The sequence below is a fragment of the Haliotis rufescens genome, unplaced genomic scaffold, assembly GCF_023055435.1.
Source record: "Haliotis rufescens isolate VD_foot unplaced genomic scaffold, xgHalRufe1.0.p SCAF_5, whole genome shotgun sequence".
Taxonomy (NCBI): domain Eukaryota; kingdom Metazoa; phylum Mollusca; class Gastropoda; order Lepetellida; family Haliotidae; genus Haliotis; species Haliotis rufescens.
In genome coordinates this window covers 27633861-27661266 of record NW_025964223.1, presented here as the reverse complement: position 1 = coordinate 27661266, position 27406 = coordinate 27633861, and the positions used below count along the sequence as shown (strand labels likewise).

The following is a 27406-nucleotide window of genomic DNA, read 5'->3' as shown; positions in this document are numbered from 1 at the left end:
AGGTCATCATAAACATACCACTAGTCTTGCAATGTAACTTCATGTTCACACCACAAAGCATTCTCCTATACATATATTTGCTGTGTTTGAACTTAAGCATCAAAGTCAAGGGATCTTCGTCATAACTCTAATGTTAAAAGTCTGGTCCCTAGATTGAAACACTTCTGGCACAAAGCTAGAGGATCACCTTAATTTTGAATACAAGCTTGTGTTGTGGTTCTGGTACTGCATACACAGTCGATGCACTGTTACTATGACCAGTTATTTCCACATCATGAAACTTGAAAATACTGTCACGTAAACATCTCAGCTTGTTATGTGTTCACAAGCTAGTTATTTAAACACATCTATATCCAATATATATAAATAAATAACAGAGGTGGTATTTATACACATGTATATATTATCCTGATTATGCCAGCTTCACACAAACATTGGCAATTATCAATTCACGATAACCATGATAACAAATAACAACAGTAAACTTGTTCCCTGACAGGGAGGTACAACAGCTGGCTGACATCCTTCAACTCCTTGCATGGCCATCACAGAACAGGGTGTGCCAGGGAAAACGGACTTCCGTTAATAACACACTTGCAGCCAGTGCACACGCACACAAAACACACTTCTCCAGGTCTGCAGGGTCAAGTGAAATCCTGTTGATATGGACAGTACTATTCTCAGTGAAATCAGTGAAATCATCCCATTTTATATTTTATCCCAAATTTTCAATCTGGGGTAGAATAGGTCTTCAGAAACCCATGCTTGCCGTGAAAGTTGACTATGCTTGTTGTAAGAGGGAACTAATGGGATTGGGTGGTCAGGCTCACTGACTTTGTTGGTGTATGCAACCAACCAAATTTTCAAAAAATGTTTTGCAGGAAGCATTTTAATATTAATTTTTTAAACAAGCTGTTCAATGCATCTGTGAACACTAATTGTTGATGGATGTGATTCATATGAAGCATGAATGCTTGGTAGGACTACGTATATATTCCATTTAGGAAAGGAAGAATGGAAGACACAGAGCAAATTTCTTTGTAGGTACTTGGGGAAAACAACATGATGTGAGACGGGTGATTGGAGTGTGTGTAGTTATGGCTCGTGGAGTAATGTCCCTTGTATGTGCAGACATTGATAACACATCTGGATAGTTGGGTTTCCAGGCCAACCAGGTTCTACTCCATGTGACATAAAAAAACAGAGATACCAAACATAATTGCTTCTCATTCACTGACTACAGACATGAATCTGCTGTCACACTCTGGTTAAATAATATTGACATAACATTACAATCAATCTGAAAATATGGAATGTACAATTATGTATACATTGTCACTTAGTCGGCATCTGTGCAGACACTGTGTGCACTGACAGTGTTGCAGGCTTCAATACAGCTGAACATGCTAACCTCACAAACATGATATTGTATGATCAGGACACTTCAGAAGCAGGCAACATTTTTCTGTTGTTAATATAACAAGAATACAGGGGTCCCCAAAGTTGAAAGGACACACTTGTGACACCCACTCAGAAGTCACAGTGCCGAGTTGGGAGGGAAATCCAATTGACACCTCTGGATTATCCTTGATGGTGGGTTTACTTTAAGTGAGAAAACGATGTTTACACAAAATATATCTGTTACTATATAAACCTGAAATACACAAAGACCATGGAAAACACATACAAATTTGATCTTGAAGCTCTTACTCAACACTGATTATTTCAGAGAAGTATGGAGGTATCATGAAAATAACAAACAAGAAACAGTACTCATGACATCCTTGTTTGATGGTCTTGTAAATTTGCTCGGTACGCCCCGACTCAGTCAAGAATTTAAAATGTGACCACTGCGCCTTCCTTTTAAAAATGATATGATCATAGATAATCAAAGAACACCACAGTTGACCTGAGCGGGGAGAAGGACTCCAACTCAGGCATGTTGTTTGAGTCTTTCTGGTACAAGGGAAATATGACCTTTCTAGACATGGAATCCTGATTTTTTTAACAGGATCTCATGCTGGTGTTTTTTGTATGAGGGTGTGGAGGTATTATCTACATGGGTTGGTATACTGAAAAATTCTACTTGTTTGGATTTATCCAGATGTATCTGATTATCCAGATTTTCACAACAAACTAATCTTCCTCTTCATACCCTTGATAGTTGTCAGTGATGGAACCCTGTCTATGAGAGACATGTTTGTCCAGCTGACGTCACAGCTATCACATGGGCAATGTCTTTGGTCTGAGGTTTAATAGCATAACAACAACTGATAAAAATACTAACATGAACTCATAAGTGACACTTTGAACTTGTGCTGGTCAGAGCACTGTGCATCTTCCCGAGGCAAGGGTGTCAACTGACTAGTCCAGTTTCCACCCTTGCCAAACTAGGCTGGAGTTTCTTTTTTATATTTTGGCTGTCCTTATAAGCCTATGCATAGCACAATCAAAAATGGCGTTACAAAATCAAAACCGTTTCGAAAACAACATGGTGAATCTGATTGGTCAATAGTAAGGACATAGAAGGGACATAACTCACAAAAGCACCTGGTGACAAACAATTGAGTCACGAAATACCGCCCATGTTCAGCAAGGGTGGAAACTGGACTTTATGGCCAGTTAACTGCCTTGATTCAGGAAGATGATCACTTTGTATCTTATGTGCTGATCTACACTGTATACTGAGAATTTTCTGCACTAATATTAAACAACCAAATCTTTTTGCCATGACGTCAAGCTTAACCAGCTTATCAACTCTACATAGTATTAGCAATGATATATCAGGAAATTCAGGAATCAATACAACATGATCTTCACTACATGAGAAGGAATTTGTGGAATGAGTTATTGCACAGTATCACCAGTCTTCATCATCACTGTCACCACCTCCATCACCATCATCTTCATCATCATCACCATCATCATTATCATCACTGAAGTCATCACTGTCACTCTTGTTGCCGCCGCCACCACCGCCCCCAGATGAGCTTCCTCCACCGTCAGGCGCCGGGGCATCAGGGTTGCTATGGTAATACAGAAGCAAGCAGGGTAAAAAGGAGTGGATCTTCACATGTTCAGTATTTCCATTCAGTTACAAATTTACTGGTACCCAGGACCGGTAGCACTTCAAAATACTGGTACATTCAATATTTTGGCCCAATAGAGTTAAATGTTGCAGAACTGCCAAACTACTCATATCACCTTTTGATACACAATTCTGATGTTGGTGTGAGATACTTACTCCAGTAAATCTGGGTTCAGTCCTTCAGCAATCATCTTGTTCTTGACAGCCATAGCTGGCACCCCCTGAAGCAGGAAAGGGAGAGTGAGAACAGAAGACAACAGAGAGAGAGAGAGAGAGAGAGAGAGAGAGAGAGAGAGAGAGAGAGAGAGAGTGAGAACAGCAGACAACAGGGTGAGAGAGTGTGAGATCAGCAGACAACAGAGAGAGAGAGAGAACAGCAGACAACAGGGACAGAGAGAGAGAGAACAGTAGACAACAGAGAGAGAGAGAGAGAGAACAGAAGACAACAGAGAGAGAGAGAGTAAGAACAGCAGACAACAGGGTGAGAGAGAGTGTGTGAACAGCAGACAACAGAGAGAGAGAGAGAGAGAACAGAAGACAACAGAGAGAGAGAGAGTGAGAACAGCAGACAACAGGGTGAGAGAGAGTGTGTGAACAGCAGACAACAGTGTGAGAGAGAGAGAGAACAGCAGACAACAGAGAGAGAGAGAGAGAGAGTGAGTACAGCAGACAACAGGGTGAGAGAGAGTGAGATCAGCAGACAACAGAGAGAGAGAGAGAGAGAGAGAGAACAGCAGACGAGAGAGAGAGAGAGAGAGAGAGAGAGAGAACAGCGGACAACAGGGAGAGAGAGAGTGTGTGAACAGCAGACAACAGTGTGAGAGAGAGAGAGAACAGCAGACAACAGAGAGAGAGAGAGAGAGTGAGAACAGCAGACAACAGGGTGAGAGAGAGTGTGAGATCAGCAGACAACAGAGAGAGAGAGAGAGAGAGAACAGCAGACAACAGAGAGAGAGAGAGAGAGAGAGAGAGAACAGCGGACAACAGGGAGAGAGAGTGTGAGATCAGCAGACAACAGAGAGAGAGAGAGAGAGAGAGAACAGCAGACAACAGAGAGAGAGAGAGAGAGAGAGAGAGAGAACAGCAGACAACAGAGAGAGAGAGAGAGAGAGAGAGAGAGAGAACAGCAGACAACGGTGAGAGAGAGTGAGATCAGCAGACAACAGAGAGAGAGAGAGAGAGAGAACAGCAGACAACAGAGAGAGAGTGTGAGATCAGCAGACAACAGAGAGAGAGAGAGAGAGAGCGAGAGAACAGCAGACAACAGGGTGAGAGAGAGTGTGAGATCAGCAGACAACAGAGAGAGAGAGAGAGAGAGAACAGCAGACAACAGAGAGAGAGAGGAGAGAGAGAACAGAAGACAACAGAGAGAGAGAGAGAGAGTGAGAACAGCAGACAACAGGGTGAGAGAGAGTGTGTGAACAGCAAACAGTGTGAGAGAGAGAGAGAACAGCAGACAACAGAGAGAGAGAGAGAGTGTGAGAACTGTGCCCGAGTCTGACAATACTGCCCTCCACTGTGCCTGAGTCTGACAATACTGCCCCCCACTGTGCCCGAGTCTGACAATACTGCCCTCCACTGTGTCTGAGTCTGACAATACTGCCCCCCACTGTGCCTGAGTCTGACAATACTGCCCTCCACTGTGTCTGAATCTGACAATACTGCCCTCCACTGTGCCTGAGTCTGACAATACTGCCCTCCAATGTGCCTGAGTCTGACAATACTGCCCTCCACTGTGCCTGAGTCGAATATTTTATGTCAGTTTCAGTTACTATTGTGAGCGATGGTACACGTCAAAAAGGCATTCTGTACTTCCAGTGGAGAGGTTATGAGGTGGGCCATCCTTTTGAGGATAAGCTTTCTTTGACAAAATATAAGATGGCTGTCTCGCAGCATGACAATACTGCCCTCCACTGTGTCTGAGTCTGACAATACTGCCCCCCACTGTGCCCGAGTCTGACAATACTGCCCCCCACTGTGCCCGAGTCTGACAATACTGCCCCCCACTGTGCCTGAGTCTGACAATACTGCCCTCCACTGTGTCTGAGTCTGACAATACTGCCCCCACTGTGCCTGAGTCTGACAATACTGCCCTCCACTGTGCCTGAGTCTGACAATACTGCCCTCCACTGTGCCCGAGTCTGACAATACTGCCCTCCACTGTGTCTGAGTCTGACAATACTGCCCCCCACTGTGCCTGAGTCTGACAATACTGCCCTCCACTGTGTCTGAGTCTGACAATACTGCCCTCCACTGTGCCTGAGTCTGACAATACTGCCCTCCACTGTGCCTGAGTCTGACAATACTGCCCCCCACTGTGCCCGAGTCTGACAATACTGCCCTCCACTGTGCCTGAGTCTGACAATACTGCCCCCCACTGTGCCCGAGTCTGACAATACTGCCCTCCACTGTGCCTGAGTCTGACAATACTGCCCTCCACTGTGCCTGAGTCTGACAATGCTGCCCTCCACTGTGTCTGAGTCTGACAATACTGCCCCCCCCCCACTGTGTCTGAGAATACTGCCCCCCCACTGTGTCTGAGTCTGACAATACTCCCCCCCCCCCCCCCCCCACTGTGCCTGAGTCTGACAATACTGCCCCCCCCCACTGTGTCTGAGTCTGATAATACTGCCCCCCCCCCCCCCCACTGTGTCTGAGTCTTACAATACTGCCCTCCACTGTGCCTGAGTCTGACAATACTGCCCTCCACTGTGCCTGAGTCTGACAATACTGCCCTCCACTGTGCCTGAGTCTGACAATACTGTCCCCCCCCCCCCCCCCCCCCCCCCACTCTGTCTGAGTGTGACAATACTGCCCCCCACTGTGCCTGAGTCTGACAATACTGCCCTCCACTGTGCCTTAGTCTGACAATACTGCCCTCCAATGTGCCTGAGTCTGACAATACTGCCCTCCACTGTGCCTGAGTCTGACAATACTGCCCTCCACTGTGCCTGAGTCTGACAATACTGCCCCCCCCCCCACTGTGCCTGAGTCTGACAATACTGCCCTCCACTGTGCCTGAGTCTGACAATACTGCCCTCCAATGTGCCTGAGTCTGACAATACTGCCCTCCACTGTGCCTTAGTCTGACAATACTGCCCTCCAATGTGCCTGAGTCTGACAATACTGCCCTCCACTGTGCCTGAGTCTGACAATACTGCCCTCCACTGTGCCTGAGTCTGACAATACTGCCCCCTCCCCCCACTGTGCCTGAGTCTGACAATACTGCCCTCCACTGTGCCTGAGTCTGACAATACTGCCCTCCAATGTGCCTGAGTCTGACAATACTGCCCTCCACTGTGCCTGAGTCTGACAATACTGCCCTCCACTGTGCCTGAGTCTGACAATACTGCCCTCCACTGTGCCTGAGTCTGACAATACTGCCCCCCCCCACTGTGCCTGAGTCTGACAATACTGCCCTCCACTGTGCCTGAGTCTGACAATACCGCCCTCCACTGTGCCTGAGTCTGACAATACTGCCCTCCACTGTGCCTGAGTCGAATATTTTATGTCAGTTTCAGTTACTATTGTGAGCGATGGTACACGTCAAAAAGGCATTCTGTACTTCCAGTGGAGAGGTTATGAGGTGGGCCATCCTTTTGAGGATAAGCTAAGCTGACAAAATATAAGATGGCTGTCTCGCAGCATTACTAAATTTACAAAAGAGATCACAGCTGAACCCCTTTATAGTCAGAAACACCTGTTCAAGAAACGCAGCAGTTCAGGAGTAAAAAATGTATAAGTCTATGGACGACATCCAATCTTGTCTCCTCAAATTGCCTTTTTATTTCAGTAAGCAATGGACAAAGATGACAAAGTATTGCCAAGTATAGATGTAAGCACAAACTCTCTGAAAGCCTTCACTTACCACTTGAACCATCTTAAAGAACCTGGTGTAACTAGGATGTTGGGCTACTGTCATTGTTGGCTTAGCTTCCTCCGGTGCTGCTGCTGCTGCTGCCCCAGGATCACCAGGCTGAAGGGGGAACAGGAATACAGTCTGAGTGGGGCATATTGTAGTCAGCAAAAGGGATTACTGTTATTATTTATCTGTTCATCAATATAGAACTATAAAATAAACAGCAAGAATCTGAGATTTTCAAATTTGCCATGAATACAAAAGCAGAGCCTATGTGACTGTTAAAGCTCAACCACAAAAAAACACTATGCAAAAAAATCTTATTTCCTCCATGTTGTGTTTAGGTTTCCTGTCATGTGTGATGGAGAAAATCCATGAGATAACAAAGTGACAAGAGCTGTGAACACATAGATGCTTCCCTGGGCAGCCAATCAATTTACTGGAAGTGATTTAGAGTTACTTGCTGATGTGATGTCTACACAGTACTCACAGCCGTTGATGGGGCAGGTGCTGCTGTGGCAGATGAGGCAGGTGCAGCTGTTGTTGTTGTGGGTGTAGCAGAGGAGTCGGTAACTGTAGTCGTGGTACTGCTGCTGGCTGCTACAGTCACGTTCTCCAGGCCTGGCACTGAAGACAGCTGCAGAACACATACTAGCATACATGTGTGACCTGACCATATTCTAAATGATAGGCCCAGTAAACCCCTAGGGTACCTAGGTCCTACTCAGGACCCAACGGACCCGAGTATCCAAGCTTCTCCTCCTCACTCTAATCCATGTTTTTTACATAAGCTGTGCCATGTGTCTCTTAGGCCCTGAAAACCTGATATTTGATATTTTGATAAAATAAATATCATACTTGTATTAAGTACAATGTGTGACACAATAATAAAATGTCTTTCTTCTTCCCATTCGTGTATTGTATTATCATATAATGAGTAGGTTTCTCGGCAGGATAAAGCCAACGGATAAAAACGATATCCATTGGGGTCATATGCGGATAGAGATGCAAATATCAAAGGTCAAGTAGGGACTACTTTCAGTGTTTATAAACAAACATGGCGTCGCATCAATCAGCAATCGAGTAAGAATTAACCGTCGGGAACTGGATAAACTACAGGGATAATTGCTATCATTATCAAAAGAACAGTCTAATATCCTGAAAATCAGTGTCTAAATCTGACGTTGCTAAGGCATTTTATAAACTTTGGCAACTTTGGAGATATAAATTTCGAAACAATTTTACGAGGGCACTAGTCCTAGCCAAGCGGGATCAGTAGCCATATCTGTGCTTGTCGACCTCTGCAGCTTGAAACTTTTTCCACAAATTAAAATAGTTGGATTTGGCCGAATTTGTTTGAATTGTTACCTTGTTTCGTTTTGTCGCTGTGTGTACATCTGACTACACTTCTTAATGTTATGACAGGACAGGAAGACTGTCAACAACGTCTGAACGTGGTCGTGACGTCTCATAGACTTGGGTTAGAGTAGCTTCCCTTTGACAAAGGGCAGTTACTCTAGCGGACAGACCGATGGATTGCCGTGAAATGCAAGTAAAAACAATTGTTGTTTTGCATATATGTTGCTTCGCCACTGTATAAGATACAGATTTCAGTTGGAACTATATTGGCTTCTGTCACTGTCCGACTGACACATAACTTACCCTGTGACGTAATAAATATTAATGCGCGCATTCCACAAAAACTCGCAATGTTTAGGTAATGTTTGTGAGAGAGGGAAAGCGATTTTCAAGCACAGAATTAAATAATGACATTATATGATAAAGAGGTTATCACACTTGTGTGTTTGGGGATGGTAAATATCCTGTACATGTTGTATTAGGAATAAACACTATGTATTTAGCTCACCAAGGCTCGCTAAATACAATGTTTATTCCTAATGCAGGATATTTACCATCCCCAAACACACTCGCGTGATACCCTCTATCTCCAAGTAATGAGAGTCCCGTACCCTATTCCCCTGTCTACAGTTGCCAGACAAGTTGAAACATTGTCCAAGTATCTGCTCCCACTTCAAGATGGAATACCAATAACAGCCTCTGCCTTTGTTAAAACCATGGGGTGTCAGTCATGTTGATTAAGGTAGAATATACATTCTGTCTCGGACATTTACCAATTTGGTAAAACCTGTGATAATAATCAGGGCAAATATGGAACTTGGACCCATGATCATAACCTCCTGGCAACAAGTGACACCACTCTGCACAGCAAACTGCGGCTCTGTAGACGACTGGGCCACCTGCCCCATCGTACAACATAGGGTACCAAGGGTACATATATACAAGACACTATTCCCGACGGGGTTTAACCTGTTTATAGTAACATGCATGTGCAACCAAGTGACCCATACATGTGGAACATATACATGCAAATATGACTGGCTTAGGAAAACATTGACAGAATGAATACTCTGCTACAATGTTGTAAAACTGATATATCTCCTGAAGCTCTCATAACAGTATTCTAGCCATTATTTTACAGAATTGTAACTTTTCAAATTGCAAATTATTGCATACTTAACATCTGGACAATTATTGTGAGGTCTATGTGTCTGTCTGTCTGTCAATCTGTCTACTGTCCAGCCATTTCTTCTTCCAAGGATTGCTTTATTAATATATTTTTTTAGGAAAATAACCGTTTATCTTTAATATGTTCAATGCTGGATCTGAAAATGACGTCCTTTAAACAAGAATATTTCTGGGGAGACTAAACGTCCCATTTTTTATGCAGTCGGCGGTATCACAGGTAAGGAGTCCTTTTCTCAGAGTTCTCTACTGTTACCCTCCTATTGCTGTGTAATTAACAAAATATGTTTTTAGAAATGTTCACATAACTAGAGTTTTAATGTCTCTTCAATTTCCCTCCATTTTGAGTTGCATAGGGACCATCCATTTGTCATAAAGCATTTTTGTAACACATTTCCTTTACTGTTAATTTCCCTCCTGTTTCCATGGCTAAGGTTACAGTAACAGGAGGGAGATTTCTTGAAGAATTTGCAAGAAAGTAACAGAATTCAAACCTTACCCAGGCATAAGACTGACTACATATTTTAGCTCATAGTTTGAGAGTGTAATTTGGTTTTGCTTTAAAGTCAAAATAAACTGGAAAACCTGGAGCAATTTCTTGTGAAGATAACAGGAAGGGAAAAAGGTAACAGGATAGAAATCAATTACAACTATCATAGATTTAAAATTATTTAAGTTATGTTGACAGATTCATCATTGGTTAGTAGTAGTTTAATACAATGCATGTTAGTAAAATTCTCAAGTGAAATTGTACGTTGCAATGTTGTGAAAGCTGAACATATCACAGTTGTACCAACTACTTAATGTCAACTAGGAACAGCAGGGATGCAGTTTGGCAACAGGATGGAAATCCTTTGTCTATCAGATAATATTACAGGTGTATTTTATACATTGACTGTATTCCACTGATCAAAATTGTAGTTATAATTGATAGGCCATGTTTGACATGTAACTAAACAGTTAAAATTGAATATATGGTTTGAATAGGAAACACGATAGAACATTTTGGCAACAGTATAGAAAGTTCTGGGAGACAAACAACATAATAGAATGTTGCTTTTTTCCCAAGATGATGAAGAACATAAAGAGTCGGGAGAAGGGCATGGCAAGGATCAAATTCTTCAAATTAGTAAAATCTAAATATTTTTACATTTGTATACTTATCCTGCATTACCCCGTATTGCATTTACTGCTGCCTTTTGACAGAGTAACAAACTGTGTGAGATCCAGCTGCAGAAGAAAATTTGTTCCAACCAGTAGAGGCAACACCCTCGCACAGTCAGCACGAGACCCGGAAGTCAAGGCGTCAAAACACATAACTGCTTTAAACATAACATCTGAAACTTCATGGGAGGCAGCATAGCGAAGGGAGGGCACTTAGACTTCGTAATGTAGGATAAGTAGACAAATGTATAAAATATTTACATTTTACTAAATGTTTTAACTTATCCTGCATTACTCCAGTTTGCATCTTCATCAGACTGCACGGCTATTGGGCATATTTTCAGATTTGGTCCATAATAAACCCTCGTCAAGGTCTGATGAATCCGCATCGCATACAAGTGATGACCGGAACATCTATGACCATTCCTGTCTTCAGGAAACAAGAGTTGATGCAAAAAGTAAAACCTGAACGGGTGACAGAAATAGAATGAAGCTGGTAGCCAAAAACTAGTACTGATCTAAGAGCGAATGCGGAACACAGTAGAGCCCTCTATTCTGGGGTGATTAACATCACAGAGGTCGATGGGCCCTGCTCAGGGTATTGCAGAATCAGTGGCGTCGGTGACTGGTGACCTGTTGGGCTACAACCCGGGAACCAAGACTGTGAACGCCGGCGACATCTTCCAAGGCTACAACACGGAGGTAGTGGCTGGTGAAGACGGTGTCAGATCGCCAAGATCAGCCTTCCATGATCAACTGGATGGAGCAGTTACTATGAAGAGCCATGGTAAATGCAGTCGCCCTGATCTCGTGTGGGTTGTTAGCCTTGGGGGAGGGTCCAATCCGGCAGCTTTATAAGCTTGGAGGATGACCGCCCTGAGCCACAGGGAAATAGTATTCCGACTGCAACAAAGGGGGACCGACAGAAAAAGGCGTTTCCTAGACTTGCGGCAGGCTTTAGATCGTAGTAGGAAACCTTCTGTGCCCAAACTGGGCATAATAAAAGCTCCCCCTCATCGTTGGCACCCACAATGGATGACAGGGGGAATTCTAGCCGAATAGCCCTTGGCTCATAGGGCTTTCAGCAGATGTGCCGGGCGTGCAGACGAAACCGTGCGGGTTTTTGGGTGTAGCAACCAACTGTGTGGGTGAAGCAGAAGGTTGGACCACACCGAAAGTTCCAGGGGGTTGTCTCTGGCGATGTTTCGGGGGTCAACAAACCAACTTCTGGACAACCAAGGCACGACAAAAATCAGTGTCAGGTGCCGAGTGGCCTGTATCTTTGTATCTGTATCTTTGAAGAACCCTGGGAAGGAGAACCGGAGGTGGAAAAGCATACGCGCGTAATGCTACCCAGGGAACACTGAAGGCCACAGCGGCCGGATCCGGCACTGGTGAAATGTAAGTTGGCTTTGAAGAAACGGCTTCCAATGAACATGTGAGCACCTTCAGCCTCATCCAAGGAGTGACCCTGCAGGTCATCTCTCCTAAAGCATGGCCCTTAAACGAGGGGGTTAAGGAGAACGTTGCAAAACAAAACCTCGCCCAGACAACCAGTGAAGGTTGAATCAGACCAAATGTCTACTGGTTAAAAAGATTTCTCCCAGGAAGTTGAATGATAATCACGATGCTGGCGACGTACAGGAGAGAAGCAACAATTGAAAGACGTGGTTTCACCTTGCAATTATGACGATCTATGAGAGTCAGTAATAGAAGGAGATGCCAGTGGCGCCGATAAGGCAATTGCCAATGGCGCCCCTTGTGCCGAAGTAGAGTAGAAGATCAGCTGAGATACTCAGGAGATACTCTGCTGAGATACTCAGGCGCCAAGGGCGCCAGGAGTGTTGGAGGCACCGATAACGCTGGAAGGCTTGGCTGAGATATTCAGGTGCCGGAGGAGCTGGGAAGCTTGGTTGAGATACTCAGGCACTGTAGGCACCGTGAGCACCGGGAAGCTTGGCTGAGATACTCAGGCACCGTAGGCACCGTGAGCGCTGGGAACCTTGGCTGAGATACTCAGGCTCCGTAGGCACCGTGAGCGCCGGGAACCTTGGCTGAGATAATCAGGCACCGTAGGCACCGTGAGCGCCGGGAACCTTGGTTGAGATACTCAGGCACCGTAGGCACCATGCGCCGGGAACCTTGGCTGAGATACTCAGGCACCGAAGGCACCGTGAGCGCCAGGAAGCTTGGCTGAGATACTCAGGCGGCGGAGGTTCCTGAGAAGCTTGGTTGAGATACTCAGGCACCGAGAGGCGCCGGTGGCTTTGCTTCTCGGGAGCGCCGACGGTACCGCTGCTGTCGACATAGATGGCGGAGGAGATGGAAAGCTGGTCCCATTACCGTTGTCGATAAATGTGACTGCAAAGGAGGTGTAGAAAGACCGCAGTCTCTGAGTTGTAAGCCATTTCAGGGTGTCAACGAGCACACTGAGTGAGGCGTGTCCTGGATACTCGTATTGAGTTGATGGAGCACAGCGACGAAGGACTGCAACATTGGCAAAACCACAAAGTACAGTAAGCATAATGTATTTTATTTAAGTTTATGAGAGCAAACAATTACACTAAAAGGTAGTGAGAAGGCAAAGCTTTAAGCATGCCATAACAAAATAAATAAACTTAGTGTATTACCTAAGCCAAAGAAAGAATTCAAAATGCAGAACACAAATTTACTTGGCCATGTGATGAATGGCAAAAATGGCGGGGAAAAAACAAAATGGCCGAAACAACAGTACGCCGGTAAATTACTGTGACTAGAGCCACAAACGATTGAGAAACGTTACAAATTACGAATTGGAAGATGCTAAAGGTAACAGTCCATAAACATGTAACAATGTAGCAGCAGACGATGAATGTAGAAACACGCAAAATATAGAAACAATTAGCTTTAATTTCCACAAGGGATACAAAGTACGTCCGTCCCTGGAGGTGACAAAGCAGTTATGTGTTTTGATGTGACGTCATGACTTCTGGGTCACGTGCCGACTGTGCGAGGGTTCTGCTTCTACTGGTTGGAACAACTTTTCTTCAGCAGCTGGACCTCTCACACAGTTCGTCTCACTCTCAAAAGACAGCAGTAAATGCAATACGGAGTAATGCAGGATAAGTTAAAAAACATTATGGAAATAGAAAGAAACAAAAGCAGGGAACTGCTGCTGGAGTAGGATAACATGAAAGTGGGGAAGAAAGGGATGTAGAAGTGAGGAGGGAAGGAAGCGATGAGAGGGTTGATATGGATGATTATGATAAAAGAGTAAAAAAAGAAGGAATGAGAAGAATAAAAAAAGATGTTGATGCTGAAAAGATAGTTAGAAGGGCAGGGAGAGTGGATAAGAAAAGAGTGACAGTTGATGCTGATGAGAGATTAACTACAATGTGTATATGAAAACATACAATACATATTTCACTTGAGCATCAATGGATCAAAGTATCATGTAAAATATACATCATCGAATAAACACAAAATTCCAACACAGCTAAGCAGTAGAGATGTCATGTTATAATGAATAACAGTATTCCATGTACCATGCCATACAGCTGACAAGAGGTTGTTGCATGATGATTTTCTCTTCGGCATAAGTTTATCTTCTTTTTAACCATAACCCCAAAGTTAAAACTGGAGACAACAAGTTAATACTTAATAATATTTATTATTGGAAAAGGGAACCACTAAACTTAATCTGGAATAATCATGATGATTTTGAATTCATACTTACCTGTTATTATTTTCTTTGAGTATCCATGATCACAGATTTAAAAGATTATTTTTACTTATGATAATCTTAAAATCCCTCCATCATGTCTATCAAATAAATGCTATGAACATGACAAATGAAAGATAGTTTATATTTAAATCTCATAGTTTTTTCAACACCTAGGGTGTAGGGAGTACTTCATTAATGGATTACCTTGGCCTCCAGCAGACTCATGGAGATCTCCAGGTGCTGGATCCGGTTGGAAAGTTGTTCCAGTTTTTGTTCACATACTCCCGAGAATCGATTAAGAAAGCTGGCAGTATGTGTTATGAAGTGATTGATGAAAGCTATGGTCCGCTTCTGATGTATTGCTTCAACCTTAGATTGAAAAAGACAAAAGTTGGATGAAATATACCTCATCATGCATTCAAAACAAATTCATATGGTTATGTAAGAAATCATTCCTTTTCCTAAAACCAAAGAAGAGAACAGACTTACTTACATCCTCTTTCAAGCTGGTAATTATATATACATATATATACGGGTGCAGGCTAAAACGGCACCTCAGCAAAACGTCACCGATTTCTCTGGCGAAAACGGCACCGCATTTGGCGAAAACTGCTACTATGTGTGGGCGAAAACGGCACCTCTATTTTTAATAATGATAAGAACGATTTTTGTGGTAATATATATGGTTTATTTTCATGGTCACAGTTATCACAGCATGTTGTTGTTTTCTGACATTCTTCTCTCATGCAACACATCGAAAGGCAATTGTAGATAATTGTGATCTGACAGCACCATGTTAGGCCTCTTAAATACAGTTTCAGTTTAAATTGAGTAAAGGTACTTAAAACTTCAAAGCGCATTGTGTTTTCACATTAAGTTAACTGCGCCTCCCAATCAGTCGGCGAGTAAATTGGAGTAGGGGTCTAATTTCTTACTTGTTTTATTTCACAATTTCACAATTATTTGTGTTTGTAAAGACGACGTGAGTTTAATTTCTATTATTTTTCTTCAAAGCATGTCATGTTTTCACAATAAGTTGTGTTGTGTATAAGCTAAGTTGGATTATAGTTGGAGTAGAGGCTAATGTAAACTTGTTTTAGCATCTCACAATTATATTGGTGTTTGCAAGTTACCATATAAGTTTAATAGCACTGTTTTGACCAAGGTAAAAAAAAAAATAAGGTGCCGTTTTCACCAGGCAATAGTAGCCGTTTTCGCTTGAGTCGAGGTGCCGTTTTGGCCAATCGGTGCCGTTTTCGCCCGGTGACGTTTTGCTGAGGTGCCGTTTTCGCTGAGCTGAGTTGGTGTAGACAAAGTTAATAATTTGATTAAAGCTTTCTTACAATACACCCACACTGTGAACATAAAAATAATGGGATCCGATTGATCAATTCAACTACAATCACTTGGTCCAGGCCACGATCATGTCGATTAGATTCACACAATAATATATCTGGCTAGTGTCTTAATAATTCCCCCTTTAAACCTTTGTGTAATCCACTCCTGGGCCGACAAGAGGAAGACCGTCGGCGTCCATGGCACCAATGTATCTCTATCAAATGTTCCTGTGAATTATGCGTTGGTCAAATTAAACATAACGTGGAAGTGTATATCCCGGTTGAGTCAGTCTCATAGGGGAGGAGCACGAGTGTTTACTAACGAAGGTGAAGGACCTGCACTGTCACGGGGTGAATATTTTTGAAAAATGAAACAAACAATTTTAATCTGCAATGGCAATGAAGTGTTCAATATACTCTTCATTTTCATTTCCAAATTAACCTTTTGATTTACTAAATTTTGCCAAATACGATATGCGATACTGCGCGCCCGATACTGCTACCTGGGCACTATTTCCGGTCAGAAGAACTTCGCCAGAGAAAAGTTCGATGGTTTTGCAAACGAAATAGAGTATTTTACTTATAAAATGGAGCAAGCGCCGACCTTAGATACTGTAAATCAAGCTTTACAAGCACTTTATAACAATCCTGATGTTGTGGGAAAAGAAAAGGCTTCAGTTTGGCTTGGAGAGCTTCAGAGATCTGTAAGTGCAAAAATTCCATGCGAAAATGTTACGTGCGGGTGGTTGGCATGGTTCGGATGATAAGTTTGGTGACTGAGAGTCGTAGCACACTGAAGCCAATTTTCCCTGATCACACATCGCAACGCCCACAGATTACTGTAAAATAGATACCAAGAACTACGTAGATGAACGATTTCCCCATTAATCACAAGTAAATACTATTCGAAAGCCATTCAATTTTGTGGGCCTTATTCTGCAAGGATGCTAGCTCTGTATCTGGCAAATAATCTTCATATATTTTCTCCATGTCTAACCCTCAGCATCTCAATAGCGAATGCTTCATATCTAACTCCTGATGATGAAGCTAGAAGTATGGTTTGGGATCTAGCAGCTTGAACTTCTAAGGACATGTGGTTTTTAACAGGCTGTAGGTGAATTAGCAAACTAATTCGTAGCCATGGAGAATTTGTGGACACTCCCAACTCGTAGACAAAATACACAATGACCTCGTAGACAAAACAGATAAAGTTGGGACAGACTTAAATATTGATTTGTTACATATCATATTGAAATATTTTGTGGCAAGTGTATCATGTGTATTTCAAATCTTTTTTAACATCAAATACTTGATGAATTATGACCATGATGACCTGACTTGATGATCAAACGGTTGTTTAATCTTTTATCCACTCACCATTTACCAAATGATCTGCTTGTCCTTCTCACCTTGGATATATATACTTACCAGATTATTTATTTATGAAAGGTATTTACAAAGGCTCCCACAAAAGAAATACTAATACTAGCCATAATTGTTAAAATATATACCCTGTTATCATGGTTATATGAATGTACTTACATATATGAGGGCCATTGTGGAGGTATATAGTTTTTATTCACAGACCAATAGTGAGTTCCCGTGGTTAATATTCCGCTCAGTATTAATATTATCATTCAATTCCAATATTAAAAACAAATGTGTCTATGAAATCACTCCCGGTTTGTCTTCGAGTTCACCTTAAATTGTGTCTACAAATTTGGTTGTGTCTGTGAGTTTACCGCATCCCTTTTTCACATGAAAATTACATAAAATAAATATGCAGTTGTGCACAGTAAATATGGTAAAACCATAATTTTTTTATTACCTCTTCAAAACCGATACTACTAGAGGATGATCAATAAATATGACAGAGTCTGCTTTGTCCGCCAAGTAGTGGATACAGGAGTTATGGTTATGGGAGGCACTCTTGTTTACTGTCAGATTTAAATTAATGAATGTTTACCTGTTTACTGAATTGATATACACAGTGCATCCTCACAGTCCTCAAAATGATAGAACATGTTCATGTGTTTAATGATCCGATGATTAATATTGTTTTCATTTTCGTACTACGACTAGTGTTAGAAATTGGTACTAGTCCTGTAGTCCTATTGTTTCGTATCGTAAGGACTAGTAGAAATTTGCCATATTATAAGGGTATTGCTGTATGTTTTCATTATAAGGACTAGTGGACTAAAAACGTTAGTTTCTATTGCTGCTATGACACTTTTGTTGTGTAGTCAGAGACCATAAAATAAATGTTATGGTCTTTGGTGTAGCACAGCAATGATATTAACTTATGAACAATTACACTTTTCGTGATCATGATCATGATCATGGTGTTTGGTCATTTAGCCCACAGCTATTCAAATCTATCTGAAGAAAAGCTTTGTATCATTTGTACATGGTGTATACAGGTGCATGCATTGCAAGACAGAATGAAGTTTGTACCAAGAGGGTGATATGACACTGACACTTGAAAAAGATCCAGAACATGTTGAAACATAGCGAAAACCATTTGATTATCACGTGTTTGACAGAATTATCACCAACCCAAACTGTGGAGTCGTAATCTCGTGGAGTCATCTCCACTGCCTTGTAATGTAAAATATTATGATCACAATCATGACAATGGCACGGAAAAAAGAGTACCCGTAGTTTCTCATTATACACATGAAAATATGGTTCTTGTCTTGTTTTTTACCATGTTTACTGGATATGACTTAATGGTTTATTCGAAACATCCAGTACTAGTTTTTTGTTCATGTTATAATGGAATTATAATTTGGTACGAATGAAGAGAGTTCCAACTTCTGAATGTAATCTGGGGGCACGGGTGGCCCAGTCGTCGAAAGCGCTGCGATTCGCTGTGCAGAGTTGCGTCCCTTGGGCAATCCAGAAACCTATGATTGTGGGTTCGAATCCCGGTTCGCCCCAATTATGTTTCTAGGTTTGTCAGCACCATACCCGTGCTCGTGGGTTTCACCGAAGTGGTAAATGTTTAAGACCTTCATCACTTCTAGCTTTCCTTCCACATTAAGCTGACACGCCGCAATATAACTGGAATACTGTTAAAAACAGCGTTTTAACCCAACTCACTGACTCACTGAATTTAATCTCCTCTGTAGACATTAAAATTTCAGAGAGGACTGACAGAGGGATTACCAATGGCTTGAGTTTTACTTTGTGACTCACCACTTAACTCCCTTGACCTAGGTCAAACTCTTACCAAGAAAAGCTACTGTTAGTCCATGATGTATAGACACGGCAAAACATATTTAACTTCTGACAGGTGTTAATTAATGCATATGTCTTTGACTACGTGATCATGCTCACTTTTGCTTATGTCATTATCCTAATTTCCTAAAGGGATATACTACTTTTGATTGATTCAGACACTAAACATGCAAAATGAATAAAATTCAAGGGCTCTGGGTTCCCAATAATTTTGCATGATGTTAAATGTTTTATCTGTCTGCAATTTTAGCCAGTAGCCCAAAGCCTAAATCATGTAACATTCTGTTCAGTCAAGTAAGCTGAGCTAGTAAAAGTAACATTACACTAAGATAAATAAAAAGTTATGTTAAAAGCCATGTTTGAGCTTGTAGTCTCAAAAGCTTTTGGTGCAGACTTTTATGTGGTTCCGTTAATTCTTACCGTCACACTTTTCTCATTGTGTTCAATGTCAAGCTAATTTTGATATACATAAATGACTCCCTATTGTCAGGGATTCAACTTAACCTGAAACATTTCCAGCCCAAATAGTGAATGCGTACATAAGGACACCCCTAAAGAGCCTGGAATTCTACTGGCCCTTGATATACACTGTACCTTTAACATTAAGCCAAATGACTTTGGCAACCAGGCTAGTGCCAAGTTGCATCCCCTTTTTGTTCTGGTTGGAAAAGTGGAATATGTGACTTAATCATTGGACTTGCTGTTGCGATAGAGCTTGTGATTTTGAACAAATTCAATTACATTTTGATGAATGCATGAAACATTATATAATTTATTTCAGTTTTGCATCCTCAGTATGCCATATTTTGTGTTTTTACAGGTATTTGCCTGGCAGATAGCTGATCAACTACTGCGCCTTAATCAGTCCCTAGAATCATGCTACTTTGCAGCTCAGACAATGAGGACAAAGGTCAGTATGCATGGTTTATTAGTAATGTCAAGTTTCCTATATATACTACATCCTTGTCACAGCTATGTTTTTTGTATTAGTCAAGGTGATGTTTGTATGAAGCATGTTAAATGCTAATAATGATAAATGAGATTTTAATCTTAATTTTTGTACAGTTATAGATAGTGATGTAATTATATAGTGTGTGTGCATGCGTGTGTGGGGATACAACTTACAAGGGTTGGCGAGATATAGTGAGATAATTGTGTAAGTAAGTTAGGTGGTTGAGGATGCATGTTTGCAGGTATGAGTGGATACACAGGAGGACATGCAGACTTGGGTTTGGGGGACTGAGCCTGCCTGCACCGATGTCACTTTTTTCCCCTTTCTTTTACTCACTTATAGTGTTTTCTTTTAAACTGTAAATGTTTTACGCATTTGAATGACATTAGTGTGTACACATATCTACCCAAACTATGTCGCAATTTCTATGCTGTACAATGTGTGACACTTAGATAAAAATCTTCTTTTTCTTCTTCTTCTTAATACTGTTCATACTCTGTGGTAGCTAGTTTCAAAATGTGAATTCAGGCCAGAAAATGTTGCTTGCCCAGATGCTGAGTAGATGTTGAAATGTAAGTTTATTATCCACATTTAGAAAATAATATATGTCAGTGTATTGATGCATTGATTAGGGATACCATCACTTGCAAGATAACACTAGGGGCAGATTTGTAAATTATATAAACTCCAAAAGGTTAGGCTTGAGATTGTTGAAAATTAGTCATCATCATGATCATGGCTATGAGGTTACATGTGATAAAATACATTATTACTCACCTGTGAAGAGATCACTCGTTTAATAAACATACAGCTGTATTACACTGTGTAATACAAAGTGTGTGGTTATGTACTATGGGAACAAGTTTCACTAACAAATATTGAAAACTCCAAGCATCCCGGGGCTTTTTCGGTGACATTGCATATAGAGATGAAAGATCACTGAGAGGAGCTTATGCACACTCGATGTCTGCCTATTCACAAACGACAGTAAAATTAAAAACAAATAATTATAAACGATAAGTAATAAATAAAATACTAAACAAGCTCCCGTGTAATACCACTCATCAGATACCAGAACTATTCACTCGTTTCATAAAATTGGTAATACAGGGGAGCTTGTCTCGTATTCTATGTACAAACCATTATGTATAAAGATCATGTATTGTATCTTGACAAAGTGAATCATAACCATTACAGTCATGTGGTTGATAACTGAAATTTAGTTTTTCATTATCAGAGGGTATGGCTAGCTTCCCAAAAAAATTTAGTATTTGACATTTAATATTGCTTCCAAATAACTTATATAATCAGGTATATACTTACCATGCTTACTATATGTTAGTTTTAGTATTGATTAATGCTGTTACACAATACTGGTATTACAATACTGGCCAAAGACCCATGAAGATCCGGGGTAGAATAGGTCTTCAGCAACCCATGGTTGCCATAAAAGATGACTTTGCTTGTCATAAAAGGCGACTAATGGGATCGGTCTGTCAGGCTCGCTGTGTGTGCGTAAATACAGTATCGGGAGAGATTTTAGCTTGAACCATTTCACTTGCTTCCACAAAAGATTTTTCACTTGTGCATTTCACTTTCAGATCCAGTATGCCTTTCATGAACTGCCTCAGGCCTCACACCAGGTATAGTTTCATTAGTTCGCCATCAAGGATACAAGATCCTCTGTTGCTTGCAACGTAACTTGTGGGTGGATTGGACCAATGAGATGTCCTAGTTAAGTTGGGTTGAACTGTTGGTCATAATTTGCCTTTTGCAGACCTGAATTAAAGTCATTGTTTTGCAAAGACTGATTTGAAGTGGATAAAAATGAGATTTGAGTATGTTAAGTTCATTCATTTACAGTTATCCCCCCTGTTACCCTGATGGTTACTGGTACTGTAGACGATGATGTAATAAAAATATATTCATGATTTAAAAACATAACTGCTTTATTATTCAGTGAACCCCAGTGCCCAAATGACATTGTTTTAAACAAATTCAAAATGATAAACAGCCATGTAGTGATAAATATATCTGTTGATATATATACACACAAACCTAGCCTGTGTTGCATGGTCTTGCAGCCTCATTGCCTCAACAATTGTCTTCATAATATTTCAGTGTTTATTTTAGTTTCCCTCTGAAATTGTACCATGTGAACAGAACATTTTATCTGGTTTTACATAAAGTGTTTCTCATTAATTATTTGCCAATAAAGACGTAAAAATAATGCAAAGATCAGCGGAAAGCTATGAGGTCCATTGGTGAATTAGCATGTAAGTGTTAAAAGATGGATGTATCCAGCATGCTCTGGCCATGGCAATGTTTACTTCCTGGATAAGATCAGTCGCCGATCAAATGTCATGTTTCTGTTAATGTTGGTTAATAGTCGCTGCGAGACTCACTACTAGAGCATGCTGGGAAGATTACCCCCGAGACACCGGCTGTTATTGTTACACAGGTGAGTGTGCTAACTGTCTTTATATTTTCAAGGAATGTTGGAAGGAATGTGATATCCCATTTAGTGTTACTTGCTGAAACTTCAGTTCCAGTTTCACCAAGCTTATTCACTTCTTGTTGGTCAAAGTTCGCGAAAGGCCTTGAGCTGTATTGGGATGTTCTTAGATGTATGTGTAGTAGTAACAATCACACACATTGGATATTAATGAGATTGTCATTGTCATTTGCAGTGAATAACATGTCTAATCTGCATAATCTTCACTGTGATGTTTAAGGTAGTAGGTACAGTTGGTGTTTAGTTTGTAAGAATGATTAAGATCAGAGTGAACTACAATGTGGACAGCTATAGCATACAACACAACCTGTCATTGCAGCTTAGCTTGGCCTTGGCCGACCTCGCCCTGGAGATGGCCACATGGAAGGATGCTGTCTCAGATCTCATTCAGAAGTAAGTGAAGCTTGGTATTGTACAGTACAGGGAGATGTGTCAGTCAGCAATAGTACGAGGCTGTAGGGAAATCTGTATCTATGGAGTTGAAAAACATTCATCACATTCAGATGTCCTGACGGTTTGGATCGTTGCCCACACTATTGATCACTGGACTGCCTACTTGCAGGTGGAATATTGCTGAATAGAGGCATGAAACAGCAAACAAAACTTGTCCAGGTGTTTCACTACACAACTACTGCTGGTATAAGAACACGAGGAAGTAGTGTTATGTTTTCCCAGTTATTTTTATTCTTATATCATGTGTATGAATTAAGTCAGATGTGGCGATTCTTAATGGGGGAATAGGGATAAGATATTGTATTAATGCTGGGTAATGAAACATGTATTGAAAGGAACAGTGGGCTTGCCCTGTGGTTGTGTGGTTACATAGTATATCTACATGACACTCAGCATGCTTTACAACTGCCTGTTATCTTCAGATTTGGCTCAAACATGCAGCAACTTCCATTCCTGCTGGAGGTTCTCACAGTCATGCCTGAAGAGGTCAGTAGCCATAACCAGTCTTTGTGATGATAGTAGCCATACCCAGTCTTTGTGATGATAGTAGCCATACCCAGTCTTTGTGATGATAGTAGCCATACAGTCTGTTTGATGATAGTAACCATAGTCTGTGTGATGATAGTAGCCATACCCAGTCTGTGTGATGATAGTAGCCATACTCAGTCTGTGATGATAGTAGCCAAACCCAGTCTTTGTGATGATAGTAGCCATACAGTCTGTTTGATGATAGTAACCATAGTCTGTGTGATGATAGTAGCCATACCCAGTCTGTGTGATGATAGTAGCCATACTCAGTCTGTGTGATGATAGTAGCCATACCCAGTCTGTGTGATAGTAGCCATACTCAGTCTGTGTGATGATAGTAGCCAGTCTGTGTGATGATAGTAGCCATACTCAGTCTGTGTAATGATAGTAGCCATACAGTCTGTGTGATGAACGTAGCCATATTCAGTCTGTATGATGATAGTAGCCCTACTCTCTGTGATGATAGCAGCCATACTCAGTCTGTATGATGATAGTAGCCATACACAGTCTGTGTGATGATAGAAGCCATACACAGTCTGTGTAATGATAGTACAGAGGAAAGCCCAAAGTGATGCAGGTCTCAGACGTTTACCATTTCGGTGAAACCCACGAGCACGGGTATGGTGCTGACAAACCTAGAAACATAATTGGGGCGAACCGGGATTTGAACCCACAATCATAGGTTTCTGGCGTGCCCAAGGGACGCAACTCTGCACAGCGAAATTGCGGCGCCTTAGACGACTGGGCCACCCGTGCCCCCAGTAGCCTGATGGATTCCTGGTCTGTATGACTAGTAGCTGGATGCATTCCTTGTGTGTATGACTAGTAGCTGGATGCATTCCTTGTGTGTATGGCTAGTAGCCTGATAGATTCCTGGGATGTATGATTAGTAGCCTGATGGATTCCTGGTCTGTATGACTAGTAGCTGGATGCATTCCTGGTCTGTATGACTAGTAGCTGGGTGCATTCCTTGTGTGTATGACTAGTAGCTGGATGCATTCCTTGTCTGTATGATTAGTAGCCAGATGCATTACTGGTCTGTATGATTAGTAGCTGGATACATTCCTGGTCTGTATGACTAGTAGCTGGATGCATTCCTGGTCTGTATGACTAGTAGCTGGATGCATTCCTTCTGTGTATGACTAGTAGCTGGATGCATTCCTTGTCTTTATGATTAGTAGCCTGATGGATTCCTGGTCTGTATGACTAGTAGCTCGATTCATTCCTGATCTGTATGACTAGTAGCAGGGTGCATTCCTGGTCTGAATGATTAGAAGCCTGATGGATTCCTGGTCTGTATGACTAGTAGCAGGGTGCATTCCTGGTCTGAATGATTAGTAGCCTGATGGATTCCTGGTCTGTATGGCTTGTAGCTCGATTCATTCCTGGTCTGTATGACTAGTAGCTGGGTGCATTCCTGGTCTGAATGATTAGAAGCCTGATGGATTCCTGGTCTGTATGATTAGTAGCCTGATGGATTCCTGGTCTGTATGGCTAGTAGCTGGATACATTCCTGGTCTGTATGATTAGTAGCCTGATGGATTCCTGGTCTGTATGATTAGTAGCTGGATGCATTCCTTGTGTGTATGACTAGTAATTGGGTGCATTCCTTTTCTGTATGATGATAGTAGCAAGATGCATACCTTAACTGTATGATGGTAGTAGCCAGATGCATAACCGGTCTATGTGATGAATTAGCAAGATGAATGTATCAGATCTATATATATATGCAAGATATACACCAGGTCTATTTCATATTTGCATGATGATTGTGTATGACCAATATTTGCTTCCATGTGCAGCATTATTATTGAGTCTGAAATATGATTATTTTGCGAAACAAGGAATATCGTGCTGCAATTCTGAATGTATTTTCCAGATCAATAGCCGCTCCCTCCGTCTTGGGGCAAACAGAAGAACAGAGATCACGGAGGAGCTGGGGAAGTCTTGCCCTTTAGTCATACAGCTACTGGTGAGGTCCCATACCTCCTTATGCAGGAGGTCATATGGTCTTTAAGTAATATGCTGTAATCTTCATATTGTCGGTCATTACCTTGAAGGAGCAGTGGGGTTGCCTAGTGGTTGAAGCGTTCGCTTGTCACTCTGAAGACCCAAGTTCGATATTAATATTATTTGTATACTTTGTATGGATCTTGATTACTGCTGCTATGTTTCACCCTTGTGTATATTGTGTGTGTTTGTGTGCAGGCTGCCTGTGTCGACAGCGTGGAGGGGAACCACCGGGTCCAGGCCAAAGTGTTCCGGGTACTTGGGAGCTGGTTCAGTGTCGGCGCTATCCCCAGTGACAGCATCCTCAACACTAAACTCCTGCAGGCTCCATTCCAGGCACTGGTGAGTTGGAACAAGCAGGGGCGGGGCGCCATTCCAGGCTCTTGGGAGTTGGCACAAGCAGGGGCGGGGCGCCATTCCAGGCTCTTAGGAGTTTGCACAAGCAGGGGCAGGGCGCCATTCCAGGCACTTGGGAGTTAGCACAAGCAGGGGTGGGGCGTCATTCCAGGCACTTGGGAGTTGGCGCAAGCAGGAGTGGGGCGTCATTCCAGGCACTTGGGAGTTGGCGCAAGCAGGGGTGGGGCGCCATTCCAGGCACTTGAGAGTTGTCACAAGCAGGGGTGGGGCGCCATTCCAGGCACTTGGGTGTTGGCTGAAGTGTGGGCGGGGTTGGGTGGTAGGGAAGGAGAGAGGAGTGGGTGGGGAGTGTACATCCCTGGATAAGGCCCTGGGCTTCTCAAGCACTTGATTATTTTGATCAACATAGTTGGAAGGGAAAATAGATGGTTTCATTGATGTTTAAGGAAAATGGGTTCTGTGTTACAGAATAACACATTGATATGCTTCCCCCGTTACGATGTCAAGTCAGAATAGGTCCTCGGCAACCAATGCAAACCATAAGGGCAAACTTATATCCGGTGGTTCCAGTGTGTAACAAGGAAGATTGTGTCATTATTCCCTTATGGTTTTGTCATGCAATTGGTTTTCTTGGACAATCTCATTAACATCAGATCTGACTTCTCGCTACCACTATGCAAAGATCTGAGGACATCCCATTACAGGTCACACCAGATCAACCTTTCACAAACTTTACCAACCAGTGAAATGACTATTAATGAATAGAACTATTAGCACGATAAGGCACTAGTTTCAGCTGGCGACTTCCATTCAAAACTAAGCTTTGAAATATATTAATTCAAGATTTTAAAAACCAAAATAATTCTGGAATGTTTAATTGACTGCAGCGATTGTATATCAGTACTCATACTGGCTGTGCAAAGTCGTTTCCGTTTCAAATGTTTATCCCACTGAAGTGAGAGATGGGCGATGATGAGTCATACAGCCCATAACTGTTTTTAGAAATGCCCTGTGTTAACCTTGCATGATAAGAAACCACATTCTGACTGTCACTTTCCTGATCTCGTAACAATGCCCTCATTGGCCGGATAAAAGGTCTTTCTGATGTGACCCTTAATGACGTCTCCTCAGATCTTTGCATAGTGGTAGCGAGAAGTCAGATCTGATGTTAATGAGATTGAAAAGTGTCAGCAATATCTGTTCTTGATAATACCACTACAGACTGTCAGTGATTTGTCAATAATTTGTTTTCTTTTTCCCCTGAGAATACCACCCACACACTGTGACAATGATTTTATTGAGATTGTTTGCACAGACCAACATTATCATGTACAGGCCTCAATAATCATTCCATTACTCATTCAGAGGAGTCACTTCCTTATGGAATCTAAAAACATGGTCCCTCATTAAAGTTTTGCTAAGATTTGTGTTGTATGAGCGGTTTATGTTTGACAGGCAAGTCGAGAGTGTCCATCTCCCCTCCATGAGGCAGCCACAGATTGTGTGTGTTCCGCTCTGTACTGCACTGAGGTGAGTACTCCATGACTGGTAGTCATGCATTGGTATAAAGGGTAGTTGCGGTTACCATATCCCCTCATATATATTATATGGGGCGGTCGGGTAGCCTCGTTGTTAAAGTGTTCGCTCATCACGCTG

The 27406-nt window shown here is 42.0% G+C and overlaps 2 protein-coding genes across 2 annotated transcripts in view; one reads left to right on the top strand and one right to left on the bottom strand.

Moving 5' to 3' along the window:
* Positions 1-380: 380 nt before the first annotated feature.
* LOC124110382 (WASH complex subunit 3-like) lies at positions 381-16026 on the bottom strand. Its single transcript, XM_046469706.2, has 6 exons — positions 15845-16026; positions 14563-14727; positions 7438-7584; positions 6957-7064; positions 3245-3309; positions 381-3026 (listed from the first exon to the last, which is right to left on the bottom strand). The coding sequence occupies exons 1-6, from the start codon at positions 15893-15895 to the stop codon at positions 2861-2863; spliced, it is 702 nt and encodes a 233-aa protein (XP_046325662.1). The 5' UTR covers positions 15896-16026; the 3' UTR covers positions 381-2860.
* Positions 16027-16203: 177 nt separating this feature from the next.
* The window catches only part of LOC124110384 (transportin-3-like), a 41077-nt gene continuing 29874 nt past the window's right edge, over positions 16204-27406 (top strand). Inside the window, exons 1-9 of the mRNA XM_046469721.2 lie at positions 16204-16399; positions 19756-19845; positions 21489-21530; positions 22277-22348; positions 22722-22795; positions 23278-23341; positions 25263-25355; positions 25592-25735; positions 27206-27280. Of these exons, the coding sequence (XP_046325677.1) occupies positions 16283-16399; positions 19756-19845; positions 21489-21530; positions 22277-22348; positions 22722-22795; positions 23278-23341; positions 25263-25355; positions 25592-25735; positions 27206-27280 (771 nt within the window). The 5' untranslated portion in view covers positions 16204-16282. The remainder of the gene's footprint in view (positions 16400-19755; positions 19846-21488; positions 21531-22276; positions 22349-22721; positions 22796-23277; positions 23342-25262; positions 25356-25591; positions 25736-27205; positions 27281-27406) is intronic.